Source organism: Nymphaea colorata, chromosome 2 (assembly GCF_008831285.2).
Source record: "Nymphaea colorata isolate Beijing-Zhang1983 chromosome 2, ASM883128v2, whole genome shotgun sequence".
Classification (NCBI taxonomy): domain Eukaryota; kingdom Viridiplantae; phylum Streptophyta; class Magnoliopsida; order Nymphaeales; family Nymphaeaceae; genus Nymphaea; species Nymphaea colorata.
Genome location: NC_045139.1, coordinates 7963687 through 7982096, shown reverse-complemented (window position 1 = coordinate 7982096; position 18410 = coordinate 7963687). Strand labels below are relative to the sequence as shown.

The 18410-nt window shown below is 41.4% G+C and overlaps 1 protein-coding gene across 1 annotated transcript; it reads left to right on the top strand.

Moving 5' to 3' along the window:
* Window positions 1–9558: 9558 nt before the first annotated feature.
* Window positions 9559–13462, top strand: LOC116248544 (protein terminal ear1). Its single transcript, XM_031621391.2, has 5 exons — window positions 9559–11045; window positions 11458–12181; window positions 12345–12476; window positions 12569–12710; window positions 12848–13462. Exons 1-5 carry the CDS (start codon window positions 10217–10219, stop codon window positions 13367–13369), a joined length of 2349 nt encoding a protein of 782 aa, XP_031477251.1. The 5' UTR covers window positions 9559–10216; the 3' UTR covers window positions 13370–13462.
* Window positions 13463–18410: the final 4948 nt, after the last annotated feature.

The window sequence follows — 18410 nt, the reverse complement described above, 5'->3', positions numbered from 1 at the left end:
ATAGGCATTTCCAAACTGTTATTAGGGAATTTTGGGTTGGGATGACGATCGGAGTTGCCTTGCAATTGCTGATAGTTTGTCATGACCTACAAAGCCACCTGGAACGAAAAGTAATATTGATGAACGGAAGGCCTAATTGCATGTGCTGTCTACTTTCATTTTATATTGTCTAAGTGCACTAATATGTCAAATTTTTCGTTGTTTCATGAAAGGAGAAAATGGTCAGGATATTAACCAAGATATAGATTCATATTGTTACTAGGAAGGATGCCCATGCGATCGTTTGTACACTTAGAACCCGGGCTTTCCTCGAAAGATCAGAGAGAGATAAAGAGAAAGAGAGAGAGGGGAAGAAATGAGAGATTTGGGCCATCCAGATTTTTTGGATGGCCCAGGTTTGATGTTGCTAGATATTTACATCAAGTGAATGTCACGATTCAGTTTTCTTTATATGTATATATTGCTGTCGATATTTTCAGATGGATAAAATGATCAACAAAAAAAGTCTGGCAATCATCTACTCATAGAAGTATAATATGTGTGTAAAGTGAATAACCATGACATTTTAATTTTAAACAACAAATTTTACACGTGGCATCTTGTGAACCTTCATAAGGCTGATGACAAAGAAAAATTATGAATCTGAAACCTGGTAATTATATATAAAATATCATAGTTGCATTTTTGTTGGGTTTAAATTTGCATACTTCTGCTGCCTCCTAGAGGATCAGAGTCTGTGGAGGACTAAGAATTTCATATAATGGTTATGAAAAATAACCAATGCATGGTTTTGGCTTCATCAACCCTTCACAACAATTGTTATAAACACGACTAACGTGCTCCCTGTGGTGTTGGTATTCCCATTTCATTGTTAAAGGTGAAAGAAGGCCCTACTAACTATGAACGTACTGCTCGTTTGGCCAATTTTTTGCCTTTATTTCTTTGTACTTGTTTCGAATCCACCTCAAGAATTGAACTGGCGACCTGACTTTTATTGATCTGTTAGTCCAACCAGCTATGTGATGCCTTTTGGGACATTCTGATCGCATGGGCTTCTTTCCTAGTAACAATATGAATCTAAATCTTGGTTAATATCCTGACACTTTTCTCCTGTGAAAAACTTGACATAAAGTGCACTTAGACAATGTAATATGCAATTATCCTGTCTAATCGCCCATTTCCTATGTTGGAGTGATTCGAATGATGTAAAAGCAAGCCTTCGGACTCTCCAAGTCGTTTGATACAATGCAGGGGCACCCTTTGGCATGTTCAATTGCCTCGATAGACATGTTATCATCATTGTGTTTAAGGCAATGATCAAACCAATTCTCTGTCTCCATCATGAAACTTTTTTTGCAGCATCCACTATCCAGGGAGCATTGTTTGAGCAACAGAACGTGCCCTTTATCTGCGTTGATTTAAGATCCTAGGATCTCAAATCCATGGATTTAATACCACCGCATCCTCATCCGACCTTTTTGTGCAGCCTTGAATCTCAAATGCAACCTTAAAGTTCCATGTTTTCTCAAATTTTTTTTATCAAATTTTCCCGTGTAGATGTTATATGGAATCATGTTAAGTAATTGCTAAAACAAGACAAATTTCCAGACCTTTTAAAACTTGATGTTTATAAAACTAAAAAAGTCTAAAGTTTAGCACAAAAAGCTTTTCAATCTCATTCTGTCTCTTTTAATATATTTATAAATTGTTTATTGTTGATAACCTATGAGCAGGATACAGTACCACTCTTTTCCATGTTGCATCTCTGATATGTATTTTCATTTTTCAATTTTTTAGAGTCTCACTTTTTCAATCGTCCTGTGCTTGTTTGTGTGAACATAAAGTCAACATGCTTTAACTATTTGTCCCCCATTTGTTTGAAACATGAAATGAATGTATTCGGCCACATGTTTTACATACCCCCTTCTCTCTCTCTCTCTCTCTCTCTCTCTCTCTCTCTCTCTGCTTGTATTCAATCTCTGTATTGAGTTTTAAGGGCATCAACTCTTTGTTGGGACCACGGATGCATAAGTTAAGTAACATGACGACGAGTTAGATTGGGGCTTCCGGACTTACACCACCCATAGCACAACCGCTAAAATATTTGCTACACTTTTTAGAAGCCAAGATCACACTTTGGCCGTCAACTTCAAATAGCTGCAACGAGCCGATAAAATGAGAATCTATAACAAAATTTGAGGACAAAAAGTCCCCTAGATACAAAAACAATATGCAAAAAGATGAAATATACAATACAATACAATACACTGTGAAATAAGAGTGGCGGGAAAAGGGAAAAAAAAACGAAGCGGCACAGTCACCCAGCCATAGACGAACAACGGCGCCTTAACCGAATGGCAAATTGGACATCCCCTACACAAGACGAGCCACCGAATCTGGCAAAGAGAAGGTGCTCCTGAAACTGCGCTCCTTCCAAATGTACCACCAAGTTGAAATGACCCAATATATAAACACAATCCCAAAAAGCAGGTGGGAACCACAATGAGATGGACTACATTTTCCGTGATTAAAAAGCCTCCTACACTTTAGAAATACCAGGAAATAAGATTTGTGGGAACGATCAAACATCACGTGAAGTGTTCACTATAGGAGACATATACATCGTGCGCATATATAGACGTACGGAACAAACATGTGGTCAACGTGGGGGCCTCTTTTCTTTAATTTATCTTTATTTTGAGGATTGACTTGACAGTGTTTTGCAGGACGACGCTATACCCCAAAATAATTTATATGTACTTGCAATAGTAAATGCATTAAACCTGATCAACCCTCACAAGTAACTTTTTTTTTGTAACTTCAGAGTTCGCCAAACTCTGCTAACTTCTGTTTCAAGTTGACTTGTATTATTGAAGCATAGTGAAGGCGTCATCCCGAGCTACCAAAAGTAAGCTAGCTTCATAACGGGTAGGAGATTTGGTCTTATTGGTGGGTAGTAAGATAGTAAGATGAATATTCTTGTAACTTACTCAACTTCTTAACTTCTAAGGGAGCTTGAATTGGGTGGCACCTTAGAAATGATTTGGTTTGTGAAAATCAAGTTTTGTGAAAACCTTATTGAAAATCTAGTTTTAAAATATTTTCAGATGATATCTGGATGGAAGGAACGGAATTTGGAATTGGAGAGCAAGAATTAGCTGTGCATGAAGGGAGGCAGGTTGTTCATGCCCTTTATAAAAACTAGGTTTTATCAAAACTTGATTTTAGCAAAGCCAATTTTTGATTTCATCGAAACATAATGTTTTAGAGGCAAAACTAGCTGTCATCCAAATGTCCCTTGAAGTTATTAAAAAACTATGTTTGAAAACAGGAATCCAAAGGTTCCTTGAAGTTATCATCATCAAGTCTCTGATGGTAGCCATGGAAACAGGAATTACTAAGTTTGAAAGGGACATTGTGTAGTACTGTGGGAAGCATTTTCTTCCAGACTGGTGATCAATATATTAAGGAAACCTTGATATTTTTCTGTGCCTGCTATCTTCACATCCCCTTGCAGGTAGTCAATTGGTGCAATCAACTCTCGGGCTCTTGCTGGACATGAAAGAGCCGTTTGGCAGCAGTAACACATTGTTACTGTTGTTATCTCATGAATTTATCCTAAATAATGACAAAATTTCATGAAACATTGGTATAAATGTTCTGTGAATCTTTTCCAATGTATATACTGTCGCCAAACAACCCCTAAATGACCCATGTGCTCCTCACCGTTTTCATTGTTGCATCCTTATAGAAACTTCACATACTTCCTCAACAATATTAAAGCAATTATTTCTATCCAGGTTCCAAGCATCCTAGCCTTCAGCCGCTAACACAGACGCATTGGACCTTGTCACTTGTGAAATCCACGGCTGTCAAATTCTTTCTTCTTTCTTAAATAACCGGTGATATAATGAGAGATCCTGGGCTGAAATGGTGGAGGTAAGAAAAATCTGTCTCACTATTCATTCTCTTGTATAAGAAATGAGTCAAAACCAATCTCAAATTTCAAAGGGCGAAACATCTCCTGCATGGTGCTCACTAAATAAATATCAAGTTTTTTCAGGCTTGAATGGCTAAAACATCAAGAAGATAGTCGTGTGTTTGAGCTTGTAGGTTTGGATGTTTGTACCTGCATTAAATTTTAGACATCAAAATTCGGTCCCCATGCCACGTAGGTGACAATTTGTGCATAGACCCACTAGGTAATTTTCTACCATCTTGCAACCACTTATTGATGGGAAAAGCGTCTGAACTTGGATATTATATGTAACGCTCCAAATGTTTAGTCTCGTATTGAAGATTGTATTGAAGATTGTGAAGAATCTTCAAGGGTTTATAAAGGGGGTCATTGAAGATATGATTGTCCTAGTTTCTACCCTTTTCGAGAGATAGAGCCAAAACTTCTAGGGGTGGGTTGAGATCCACCGAACCAGGGGCCCGAGCCCAGTAGTGGGTCGGGTTGATACAGTGATATTATAGTTGGTGGATTGTAACGCCCCAAATGTTTAGTCCTCTATTGAATATTATAAGGAATCTTCAAATGTTTATAAAGGGGGTCATTGAAGATATGATTGTCCTAGTTTCCAATCTTTTCGAGGACTGGAGTCAACACTGCTAGGGGGTGGGTCAAGTTGTTACATTATATATGCACAAATTATATATGTTCAAAAGTTATCTATCTTTTCATTGAAAGTGGGTCAGGTTGTTACACTATATATGCATGAATTATATATGTTCTGAAGTTATCTTTCTTTTCATTGAATCCTCACATAATAGGCATGCTTTCCTGACATAACTTAGTATGCCTCTTCCAATCTAATAAAAAGAAGACTCTAAAAAGTAGGAAATTAAGATATATTTCTCATATTTTTACAGGCTAAAGACCAAATGTCCAAATATGAAGAATGGCAAAAGATTTTTATGTCATCTTAACCAATATTTAACGTTAATCATTAAGCCAAACTTCGAATGTAAGTTAAAACCATTGTATTTGTGAACATTCCCCATCTATTCCAAAACCAGCACGAATCACTGCAGTGATTTCACAATCTTCTAATTCATGAAAAAAAAAAAAGATCCGAAGTATTAACGCTTATAAATTGCCTTTTAACAAGAAAAAGTATACCCAATGATGCCTAAAAACAATGGTGAAAAGGGGGAACTGTTTTAACATCGTTCATAATATGCATTGCTGCATATGATCGCTAACTCTTATGTCACATGCAAGGACGTCCCATTAAGTGATCAAATCATCAATAGGACTCCTTGCCGTCAGAATTTATATATAACAATAAAATTCCTTTTCGAACAAGAAGTTCTGCACATAAACTGCATGTTTCCTCACTGTTTAGGGTTTTTTTTTCTGTATGCTTTGGGTCTCACCCGCCTGCTCTTCGTGTTCAAACCTGATGCAGGAGTGGCTGTCAAAGAGATCCAGATCCTGCTCTAACATTTTGAGTTTGTACTCATTGTTTTGTTTCGTTTGGATCCAGATCCATGGATCCAGCTTTAGGGTATATAAAGGTGTTTATGTCCTCGTTTGTAATTAGCTTTTGCGTTGAATAAAACCCTAATTATTCTTCTGTCCTCATTTGTAATTAGTTTAGCGTTGATCGTGGTTAGAGGAAGAGTGTCTTCCCCACTGCATCGAAACCCCAAACACATAATCTGGTTCATAGACGATTGAAGTTAAGTTATCAAGTCCAACAATATATTAAGTTTTCAATGCTGCCTAATATTCATCTTTATCATTTGATCTGGCTTGTGTTTGCATTTGATTGTTTTGGATCTTAGACTTGAGCTGACGTAAAACCTTAGGATCTTAAACTAGAGAATTTTAGATCCTTGATTTCTTACAAGAATCTGAAATCTATGTACATGGATTACTTCATAAATTTATATACCTTGCACCTTAAATACTATGGATCTTAAGTCAAGACTCCCCTCCATCTGACTCGAGATCTATACATTTAAAGCATAATGGTGATCTTAAATCCACATATTCTTATAACAAGAGATATAGGTTATCAAAGGGGCCGTTTAGCAACAGTAACACTCAGTTACTATCCCATGTACTTACCTAAAAGGTGAGGTATCCATAACAAATGGTTCATGAATCAACTCCAATTTTTTTGGGTTTGGCTCAAATTCATAAAGCAATGTTGTTCAAACAGGCCCAAAGGATCTTGTCAAGCAAAATTAACCTCCATTTTATACTTAGTGCCCAATTCATTCTTCTTTATATATATATATATGTGTGTGTGTGTGTGTGTGTGTTGGAAGTATCTCATAAGCGTACTAAATAGTCACGGTTCTCTATATATCCCTTATGTATGAAAAGAAGTGTCTTGACTCTTTTAAGCAAAAATACTCGTGAAAATCAACCCTTTTCTCTAGTGATTTTTTCTTTTCTTTTCTTTTGTTGTCCAACCTATGCAATCATATGCTCTCCCTTCTACGACAAAGGCACCTTAACTCAACGCATGTCTTTGGCTTCCAAAGTTCTGCAAATGTAATACAATGGTAGATTTCAGGACATGCACTAATGCCAATGGACCTTCCGCAATTACTGATCTGGATACCGATCTGTTTAGCTGGGTCTAGAAAAGAGACCGGTTCTCGATTCAATAACAGGTTTGAACGGATCAGCATCAGTTTTTTGCCTTCAAGTCCAAAATCTGGCAAGAATCTGACCCATTTACACTTAAACTTGGATCTTTAAGATGGTCAAACCCTAAATTGGATCCAGATCCGACCCGTTTAAACGAATGACATCACTATTTAGTTGAGTTGGCATCAGTTTTTGAGAAGGAAATGATGAAGAACGAGAGTCAGAGTTCAAAGATGGTGGTGGGGTGAAGGAGTTGGCATCTCAAGTCCTTTTCAAATGAGAATGGGTTTTTTGATCTTTTAGTGTTTTGTATATGTTTTATGGTATTTGTCGCTATGCACATGAAGAAATATTTGTTAGGCACAACATGTGACCCACAGAAGAAAGTGGATTTGTGTCGCCCTGTTTGATATGACGGAGACAAACACTTTCATGGGGAGGGCCCATCCCCCTTACACACATAAGCCCCTTTTGCAATACTCGAAAAGACCCGGTTGACTGGATATATCGATAAAACTTAGAACAAGATAAAAGGATATATATATATATATAAACGGTGACTCTAGGTTTTTATGGTTACCTAGATATGTAATCAGGATCGTTTAATCTATCATGATAAACATAAAAGGAAAAAAGATGATGGGCATTCTTATTATCTAGTATCAGTTCTTACTTTTTTTTCTTCATGTTGTTCTCTCAACCCTAAAATCATATGAATGTGGCCCTCGAATGACTTTAAAATGCAGTAACCATCCACTCACTATTCATTAGATAAATTGTGACTTTAGTTGTTTGTAGTAACTCAACTCAGGTCGTCTGGTCTATTGTAATAAATGGTTGAGTGAAAGACAAGGAAAAAAAAAACATGAATTACTATTAAATGACGAAAATTCACATCAGTATTTTCTCCTTATGGGTTAATTAGATGACTATACATATACATATATATATACTACTTAGATATCCCATTATGACACACATTACATCCCTTCCTTGTGTTTTGTTTCTAAAGAAATAAGCTAGGTTTAAAGTGTAATCTACAGGAATAACAAAATTATATCCATAAATTAAACTTTATAATGTTTCTAAAATTAAATATCTGGGTGTTATCGGTGCCTAAAATGCAATTTACTTGTGAGACTTTCTTAAAAAGAGTTTTTTTTTTCTCATAATTTATACTTTTGCGGGTGTACTATTGTCTGTTCGCGTGTCCATATATATTAAATACTAACTCTAGACTATAACAACCTAAGTTCGTAACAACTAAAATAAATTTTTTTATGGCAACTGTTATTAACCCGATAATCTACTACTCTTTTAAATCTATGATTTTAGTTTAGTGTATGTATATAGATGACTTGGATAAAAGCGCTAAAGGGAAGAAGGGATGGGTGATGGAAAGAAGACGAGGGTCGTGGATTGAGGTGGAATGGTGGACAAAGGCGTGGCAAGTAACGAAGCGAGGCCAATAGAAAAAGCGCACCTTGGAATTAACCTGTCGGAGGACCACCACCACCACCACCTCCCTCCCCTCCTCGCTCTAGAAAGACCGCCGCACGTGTCGTCCCATCATCCTCCTCCTCCTCCCTCTCCCTCTCCCTCCTCCTCCTTCTGCAACCATATGATCACAGTTTCCAATCGATCTTAACTTGATTATTATTAATATACACATATACATTCATAATATACTAAAGTTTTGACATATAGCAGCCTCGAAAATACCATGAAATCGGATCTATTCACCACTAGTTCATCCGATTCTGATGCCGCGACGCTGTCCTCAACGCATACACAATCGTCGAACATTTTTTCTTCATGATGATTGACGAGGGCCTTGGGGAACGAAGGCGTTCAATCTTTGGTTTACTAAGAAGTTGATTTGTGCGGCTAAGAAGCTCGAGGATCTTTGGTATCGTTTAAAACTCAGGGAGGAGGATTGATCTCTGCCTGTTTAACAACTACGAGATTCTCAAGCAGCAAAAACGCAAGGTTGAAGCTTAATTCGAAATCTTCGACTTGGCACTCGACTGGTTCAAGATTGATCTCTGCCTGTTAACAACTACGAGATTCTCAAGCAGCAAAAACGCAAGGATGAAGCTTAATTCGAAATCTTCAACTTGGCACTCGACTGGTTCGACCAAAATTCATCTTCGAACACAAACAACATTGTCTTAAACTTGTGATCATCATCAACTTAAGTTCGAGCTTGAATCAAGTTGAAAATGAAAGTGGGAGGAGAAGAGCGGTGGTGAGGAAGACCCCACTCCACTCAGTTGCAGCAGCAAGAACCGGGATTCCTGCCGGCCCCACCCACGCACGTGAAAGCTACTTCTTACACGTGTGTCACCTTTCTTTCTCCCGCGCGGGTCTCTGCGGTGCCGGTGCTTGTAGAGAGAGAAAGGGAGGAAAACGAAACACAATGTAAGGAGCGCATATCTTACCGATGCAAAATGCATAGTCGTTTCTCTTCTCCCCAAGTACTCGAAAACCTTTCTTTCGTTTTAATAATTTTTGCTTCTCTCAATGAAGGAAAACCCCTACCCTTCTTGGACAACGAGAAATGCTTACAATTAATATCATTTGTTTTGGCCGTAACTATTTTCAGTATGGAGTCATTAATATTTAAAACCACCAACCTTCTTATTTCCTCTCCTTTTTCCTCTGCAAACCGCTGCAGTGCTGCCTCTTCATGCCGCCATAATACTTCATAATTACTCTAATGAAATGGAACGAGGGATTAAAGAAGAAGGAAAGGAAAATTTCAGAAGAACACAGTGCTCTGGTTTATGAGGAAAAGGGGTTCTTTTTCTTCTGTTTTTATTTTAAATAAGGAAGGAGAAGGGCATATCTGGACATGTGTAGGTTCCCAAAATGTAAAAGCGAGGGATATTCCCACATCCCAAATTCCCGTGTAGAGAGAAGGGAGAGAAGAAGAGGGTGGAGAGAGGAGGAGGGGAGGAAGGGTCAGGTTTTGTGAAGTGACCGTTACTTAGTGGGGACTTCAATGGGCGCCGGCAAACCGTCTGTACAAGGTTGCGCTCATTAAGAGCCTCGATTTGACCGGTTGAGTCACGGCTCCTTCGCCGGCATACCGCCCTTGTTTTGCCTTCGAGCGGTATTTAGGCGAGTCGCCGCCGTCAGTACTCTCTCTTTCTGTCTCTCTCTTTCTTTCCAAAGAGATCGCCCAAATCACAAGTCGGTCATTCACCGTCAGTCTCCGTTCTTTAGCTTAGTCATCATTCATCTCTCTCTTTCGGAGGCTATATAAATTTAATAATTTAATATGTTGTGAGAACTTTCTGATCTTTTGATAGTCGGTTGTCATCTCATTCCGGGGTTCTGTTGCTGCTGCTGCTTCTTTCTTACCATTTTCAAGGGGAAAACCCTACCTCGCCCTCCCCCACGCTTCTTCTTCTTCTTCCTCTCATTCTCTCTCCCTCTCGAATCTCGCTTATTTTGGCTGACCCAGATTTCCGGAAGTGCATGCGCTCTGAAGAAGCTACCCCAAACGCGGCCATTCTTTGTCGCTTCGGTTGCCCAACAACTCCACCTCACTAGTGGTGCCTGTTGCCGGGTTCCTTTTTCCACTTGGACTTCTTCCGGTAGATGGGGAGCGATGGTGGCAGCGGCTTCGTTCTAGAAACAGCTGCTGCCTCGGGCGGGAGAATGAGAAAGGCCGGTTCCGCCGCTACCACCATCGTTTCGTCAACAGGCATGAGCAAGAACGACGGCTTTCTCTTGCCTGCTCCGTCCTCGACGTCGAAGCCCAGCCATCTAGACCCTCGAGCACAAGAGTTCAGACCCAAAATCATCGCTGCCCCGCCCCTCCCGCCGTTCGTCTACCCTTACACCTATCCTTGTGAATTTTCTCCTTGTCCTCTCCCCCCTGCTCCTCCCCCTCCTTGCGCTCCTCTCCGACCTGCGGCGCGGCCGTCGGACCTTGCCCCTAGCGGGAGAGAGAACGCGTCGAGGTCGCTGCTGCTGAGCTCGGTGCCGCCTGGCGTGAGCGAGGGATGCCTCCTGCGGGAATTGGAGTTGTTCGGTCCGGTGCGGGGGTTGGAGATGGAGAATATCGAGCAGGGGTTGGTGGTGGTTCACTTCTACGACGTGAGGCACTCGCAGAGGGCGCTGGCGGAGATTCAGGAGCAGCACATGATGCAGCAGAGCCGGCTTGCACAGCATTACACGGCCCTCATGAGGGCCGGTGAGGTGGTGCTGCCTCCTCCGCCTCCGCCTCCCCTTCCGCCGCCACTCCACTCGAGAGGGCTGATTGGTGGCTGTGCTGTGTGGGCTCAGTACAGCAGCGCGCCGATGAGGGTAAGCAAGTACGCCGGCGGTGGGCTGCTAGATGCTCACAACCAAGGCACGTTGGTGGTCTTCAATTTGGATTCCGAGGTTTCGTCCGGCCTACTCAAGAACGTCTTCGAGGCTTTCGGTATGTAAAATTCTTTTTCTTTATGTAATTCTCTTTCTTCTTTTTCCGACATTGATAAAGAAACATGCTCTCTCTCTCTCTCTATCTCTCTCTTTCTCTCTCTAAAATCTTCGGTTTGCTTTCTGTTGTATTTGGTCGATTGTCGGCTATAATGGTTTTCATTTTCTTATTTATTTCCCTGAGTAGATTTAGCCCAAAACCCTCTCTCCCTCTCCACACCCCCATTGCCCAGTCCTCGCCTCTCTCTCTCTCCTCCTCTCTCTCGTATTGAATATTGCTACTCTCCTAGAAACTTTGTCTGCGGAAACATGGAATGGACACGCAGAGAGAAAAGAAATGAAAATGGAAGATAGTGCCGTTTGTATGTGGACTAACGCCAGCGTGTTTATATCATTAATAAAACCCGCAACAGGTGCGGTTAAGGAGCTGCGGGAGACGCCATCGAAACGACAACACCGCTTCGTCGAGTTTTACGACGTCAGGGATGCTGCCAGGGCGCTGGCAGAGATGAACGGACGAGAAATATGTGGCAAGCGCGTCAAGATTGAATTCAGTCGCCCCGGTGGCCAGGCGAGACGGCTGCGCAACAGCGTCGCCGGCGCTGGTGCCATCGCCGTTCACGTTGCCGCCGACAACCTCAACCTTTTCGACGCTAGACCGCATGCTCTTGCACCCGACCCTTCTACGCGCTCGTTTCCAACGCAGCCGCGGCTGCTGGACCGGGACCGATCACCTTGTCTGCCTTCGTCGCACTCTTCTAATAGCAATATAAGGGGAGAGGTGGTGGCTGGAGGGAGAACCAGTATGGCTGGCGGAGCTCTCAGTAATGCCAATGTTTGCTTGAGTTCTCTAGCGCCGCCGGCGAGGCCATCGCCGGTTGCAGTCGATGGGGACGATCTTAATCGCAGAAAGAGCAAAAGCAGCATCGATTCGAAACACCAATCTGGCCATTCTCCTCGTGGTGGTGGTGGTGCTGCTGCCATAGCCGGTCTCAGGACTGGCGGGTGTGGTACGAAGAATTGGAACGTGAGGATGAACGAGGAGACGCAGTTCGCATTCGACGAAGCAAAGGCAACATCGAATTGGATTGACCCCAGGACCACCGTCATGATAAAGAACATCCCCAATAAGTACAGGTTTCTATCTGCGTTGCCATTTCTTGTTTTCCTTCTTCATTTGGTTTTCTTTACTGTTATCTGCTTCTTCTTTACAATATCTTATCTTTTCGCCGTGACTGAATGCTTTCTTTATTTCATGCTTCATATTTTTTATGATCGTATTTTTTCCTTTGCTCTGTAGTCAGAAGCTGTTGCTCAACATGCTTGATCAGCACTGCATAAGTTGCAATGAGCAGATCGTTGACGATGGTCAGGACGATGATAGTGAACCTCCATCCTCTTATGATTTTGTGTATCTGCCCATCGATTTCAAGTATGTTCTGGACGAAATTCTACTTTTATTCTATGAAATTGCAAAAGAGAAACGACAGTGTTTACGTTCTTGTATGTAATCTTATTTTCAAGGAACAAGTGCAATGTTGGTTATGGGTTCGTGAATATGACGTCCCCAAAGGCGACGCTGAGACTCCACAAGGCCTTTCATAAACAGCCTTGGGAAGCTTTCAACTCAAGAAAGATCTGCGAAGTCACCTATGCTCGGTTACAGGTATGTCTCTCTATCCCTCTCCCGTGGTAGTATATCAGTATATGCATCAATACTGTCTGTGATGGATTTTCATCTGTTTACCTCTCTTCCTCCCTCTCGCCGCTTTCTTTTTCGATTTCCGTGGGGGGAAAAAGTAGGGCCTCGATGCTCTGAAGGAACATTTCAAGAACTCGAAGTTTGCATGCGACACGGACGAGTATCTGCCGGTGATCTTCTCGCCGCCGCGTGACGGGATGGAGCTGTCGGAACCAATGGCAATCGGAGGACACACCAGCAAGGGCAGGCAGCGTGTTCCTCAGTCCCCTCTGGCGACGACGAGCTTGCCGACGAATGGGAAAAGACCACCAGCTGCTGCAGCGACCACTCAGCAAATTGGCGGCGTTGGCAGTGGCTTTGGCAGTGCCGCTGCTGCTGCTGCTGACGATGGCGACGTTGACGTCGTCACCCTCGAGGCGCAAAGCCACCACCCTCGCCACCGTCACCACCACCGCGACTCAGCCCTCGACGACGACGTCTGCCACTACGACCACCGCGACGATTCTTCCTCCACCCCGTCGCCACCACCTTACGCGTCCACCGCCACCACCAGCGGTTGCTCGTTGCGCCCTCGTGAGTGCCAACAGCAGCCGAAGCCCATTAGTTGTCCCGAGGTTAGCTGATTCTATAAATCTCCCTCCCTCTCTCTCTCTCTCTCCCTTTTCTCTTTGTATGATGTTCTTTTTCCTGCAATTCATCCTTATCTTTGAGGATTCTTCAGATTCTCTCACACGAAGAATATGGACTCATGTCAGACCTCCCTCTCTCCCTCCCTCTCTCCCACATAGATATATATATATATATATATAGCACTAGTCGTTTTATCATAGAGCCCGTTGACGAGGAGAGGGTATTCTCCTTCTTCTGCTACACATTCACGTAACTAGCAACAACAGAGAAAGAAAGGAACTCCTCGTAGTTTTCCTGTGGCGCAAACCAGATTTCGAGACGTTTATAAGAAGGGGGTCGTTTGATACATCTCTAGTTATCTTTCTTCTTTAATTTTCCTCTCTCCCCGTGTGTCTTGATCGAGGGAGCGAAGGAGACGTGACACCTCTTTTTACCTTCGTGGAAGATGGCAAGAAAAGGACGTGTCACGGGAAAGGGGATACGCGTTTCCCTTTCTTTACGGCTGGCTTCTAAATTTGTTCTGGGTCTGCAACGGTGGGATTGCTTCTCTCTCTTCTGCTCGACAGGGAAAATAAAAGGGGGTTTCCCAGAATAGGGGCAGCGGCGTGGTGGTGGCGGAGGCCGGAGAGCTCTGCCACCTTGCGATTTCTTGTGCTTCAATGGCCGAAATTTGGTCTTTCCCTGTCTTTGGTCTCGGGTTGCAGACTCGTACCGTTTGTACAAAAACAGCACAAAAACAAAAGAGGGAAGGCATCGAGCCATACACCTGTCTCGCCCGGTGGCCCCGCTCGTTTCTCCACGAAGAGAGAGAAAGGCTGGACCAATCAGATCAGGTAGTGGGCGACAGGTAAGCGCATCAGTCCACGTCGACAAGTCGTGGCACGTCTTCCTCCCCTTCGTCAACTTTGACTCTCTCTCCAGCTGTTCTTTTTAAATTTTTTTGACAGTATCTGACATCTTACTAACAGCTGCATAATAATGCCCTCTGGCCCTTTTCTCTCTCTTCTAAAAACTGGTTTTAATCCCTCTCCTCCTCTACACATATAATGAAAAATCATACATCTCTTCTTCCTTTTGAGGTCTCCCATTCTTTTCTAGCGGTTTCTAGTATTCTGCAAAATCTCAAAGAATCCATATAAAGTTTACAATGAATTGTATGCGTGTCTCTGCGTGCAAACAAGACAAGTCAGCAGCCATGGTTACGAAATTGATATCAATGATGAGCTCCACAGTAGTTTTGACCATTCAATTCCCTTCCTAGAGAGAGAAAGAGTATCTTTTAATTAAATGAAGGATAAGTGACAGGCGAAGCAGTCTGTAGAAGCAAAATGTATGGTTCATGCTCGACACCACCGTCATTCTTTTGTTTCCTCATATATGACAAACTTATGTGGTTGTTCGGACGATTTTACTGCTCTTCTACATATATATATATATATATATATATATATATGTGTGTGTGTGTGCGCGCGCGCGCGCCATTAAGGACTACGTTGACCCTGATTTGGCTGCAACTTGTGAGAATGATACATTTTTCATCGAGCGGAGAAAATATCTTCAGGTGTTACAAGCATGTAATTATCTTAAACTTATTTGTCTCTTCAAAGTAAGTTGACCTCTCTCTGCCTCCACGGCTAATCGTACGAGCCCATACTTTTCCTTCCTTTTCATATTCCAAGTGATCTACGTGTTTGACTTGAGAACGTGAGTAGGTCTTTTAATCTCTTTTTTATAATGCGACGAGGGGTTAACTTTGATCAACCAAAGTGCTATAAGATGTCTCAAAATCTTGTGATTTTTTGTCTGCCATTGGCCCGTAGCTCTTTGTAAATTTTTAATGGGGAGCGTTCACTTTATTTGTCGAAGACGCTTTGTGTGTGTACATGTATGTTTTTGAGATCTGTTAGGCAATGTGTATCGATATATGTAACGAGGGATCTAGAGATGCGCTCACATTGTATGGTCCTGGTGATGTGAACCATTGAGTTAATTACCATAACCTTTTTGGCTGACCAATGAAAATAATCGAAGGCAAGGCGGCATTGGACAAGTTGGAGGAAGACTCTGCACCAGTGCGTTTCTTTATAAAATCCATGGCCTTCGATTAAAACGGAATATGCTTTGTGCTTTCAGTATTTAATGCTACATTATCGTTCTCTGAAACGCAACCCCCCTTGTTACATAACGGATTGACCAAATAAAAATGGAAAGAGTGCTACACACCTTCTGTAGTTTAGTTGTTTTAGCGAGAGATGCGCGGCGTAAGTGATTTTATGAGCTTTTTGGTTCAAACATAAGAAATGTTGCCATTGATTCTTTATAAAGTTTGGTGTATAAATATGATATGCTTCGAGGGGCATAGCATAGCCGGAGACACATCTTTAGTTCGATTTCGATTTCTATAGGTGGTGCTGTGTTTTCCATAGGTGGTGCTATTCCTTTGGATGTTGGTATGTGCAATACTCGAATTTTAGTCGAATCTTAGAACAAGAAAAGTCTTGAACTCAAGGCGTAGGGGGAAGGATGAAACGCTTCAGCCACTCTGGGCAGTGGGTTCCTTCCTGCCTATCACATGTATATATACGTTGTTATTGATATTTAAGCATATAAATTGGATATTTTATCCATATTCGCAACTACGTTTTCAATGATTTGAGAAACCTAACATCATTGCAGAGCTACATATGTAAGGCTATAAATTTGTGCAACCTACATATAGATGTTCTTCCTCAACTATAAACTCTTACATCTGTGGTTAGTGGCCAAAAAATTTGGCTCCACAGTGCTTGAGATTTCAGACATTATGCATGTAGGCCTCTAGTAGTAGTCTTGCAATATCTGCATTTTTGGGTCACCACTAAACCCGTCTAGCGTAGCAGGGAGCAACGTGCATGCACATCCGGACGAAAAGCTGGTGGTGGTGAGCGACGGATGAAGGTGAAAAGGCCGGCTTCCGGCCTCGTCGTTGCCGGTCGAACTCTAGTGTGTAAAATTCCGGCCATGGTATATGATATGATATGGGTACAGCTAGCCGACGATGAAAGCTGTCTGGCGGTGAAGCAAACCGTGACGGTCAGAGAGATAGAGAGACGTAGGGTGCTTTTTTTGGCACTGTTGGAGTTGCTTGGTTTTTTCCTTTTCGCCGTAATGATGCGCTGTCATGCTGGAAGAAAAGGTGGTCAGGGAGTTCCCGGACGGGAGGAAGAAACCATTAAAAAATGAAATAATAAGAACAAAAGGAGGGGAATATTTATAAAAGGGGGTGCTTGTGGGGGGCTATGGCCCGATGGGTAAACCACCTGAGACTGAGACTGAGAGTGAGAGGGTGAGGAGAACGACGACGAGGAGCTGCGCTTCTCTGCTGCACCTCTCTCTTTTTGTGCAGTGTGAGTTTTTAATACCCTAAACCTGCAGCCACTTTTTGTTAAATAGGCCTGCCAAGTTCCAACACCTTGCCTGCCGCATGCTCTCTCAGCTTGTCGCATCTCGCTCCCCATCCACAGATCCGGCCTCCAAAATTTGATTGAGCTCTTCTTCCCTCTGCTTAATCTTTACAGAATTCATATCTGCAGGATGCAGAATCTTTGAAAACTTAAGATTATCCTTTAAAATATTATAAATGGTTTTGTAGCAACTGTTTTCATAAAATATATTTTAACTATTGGTCATTCATTCAGGAGTGAAACCAGAAATTTTTCAGTATAATTATAATTTCAAAATATTAATAAAAATAGATAGTTTTTTAAAATTTTATATAGGACAAATCAAATTTTTTAAAATTTACACTTAAATTTTTGAAAAGAGCCAAGTCCCTTCTCGACCTCCCTCGGCTCCGCCGCTGTCCAGCTTCCTCATACACATAAACATTCAAAATTGTCGGATGTTAGATGTTTGGATTTTTAAAATTTAGTAAATATATAAAGTTATAAACCATTGTTGAAAGCACCACAAAATGCAACCGTGACCGTAGTTTTTCAATGACATATTTGTTATTCTTAATCATTTATTAATGTATATCCTTCATCCGATATATTTAAACTCCCTTATATATATATATATATAGGAAGAAAGAGAAGAAAAAAACATTATGGTGTTTATGGAGTACATGCATTTATTTACATAATGAAAACCATATCCAATAATTATGTTTCTGAATTCAGTTCCTATATTACATGCATTCAACATGATTTATTGAATAAAATATTGTTCTACGCCTTCTTGATCGAATACAAAAATTAATGTTTCAAATATCAAGCAATTATATTACTACATTATGGGCATGTCGATCTTATAATATATATACTAGAACCAAATTATTTAAACGTTACTTGCTACTAAACTATGAACGTAGATCATGCATATGAGGTCAGAGAAATAAAAATGCATATCAATTACGATCCTAAATGGACCTTTTGTAAATTAATGTAATTTCTCTTAGGAATAAAAATGCTCTTAGGAAAAAAGTAGAGCATTATTTGTACATAGTTGCCAACGTTGTGAAAAATAAAGCAAGAAGCATTATATGCTAAACGTGCTGCCATAAATTTCTTGTATCCAAGGAGCAGACGAGCCTCGGTTTGAGGTTTTGAACGCTTTGGCTGTACCTCATCTGAAAACTCGAGCTCAGCTTGACCGAGCTGCACAAGGCCCGAGCTTGGTTGTGCCTTGGATTTATCTTGTCCCAAGTTAAGAGTTTTATAACTTTAGCTCAACTTGACTAAGGTGCACGACACTCTAGGTTGACTCGATTGAGTTCGAATCATGTTGATTTCTTTTCAAAAAACTTTTTTTTTTTTTTTTGAGAAAAGATGCAGAAAGGAAAACGTCCACGACGGGGCTTGAACCTGGAACCTGTTATATGAAATGCTAAAAGGAAATTGGACTATGTCCAAGTTGATTCTACGGAAAGTTAGTTCAAAATGAAATTAACCAGCCTGATCTAGCTCTGCTTATTAAGTATTGAAACTTGTTCAAAAACATTGATAATTTAATGTGGCTAGAATAATTCTTGGCCTGCATAAGGCGGCTTGTGGC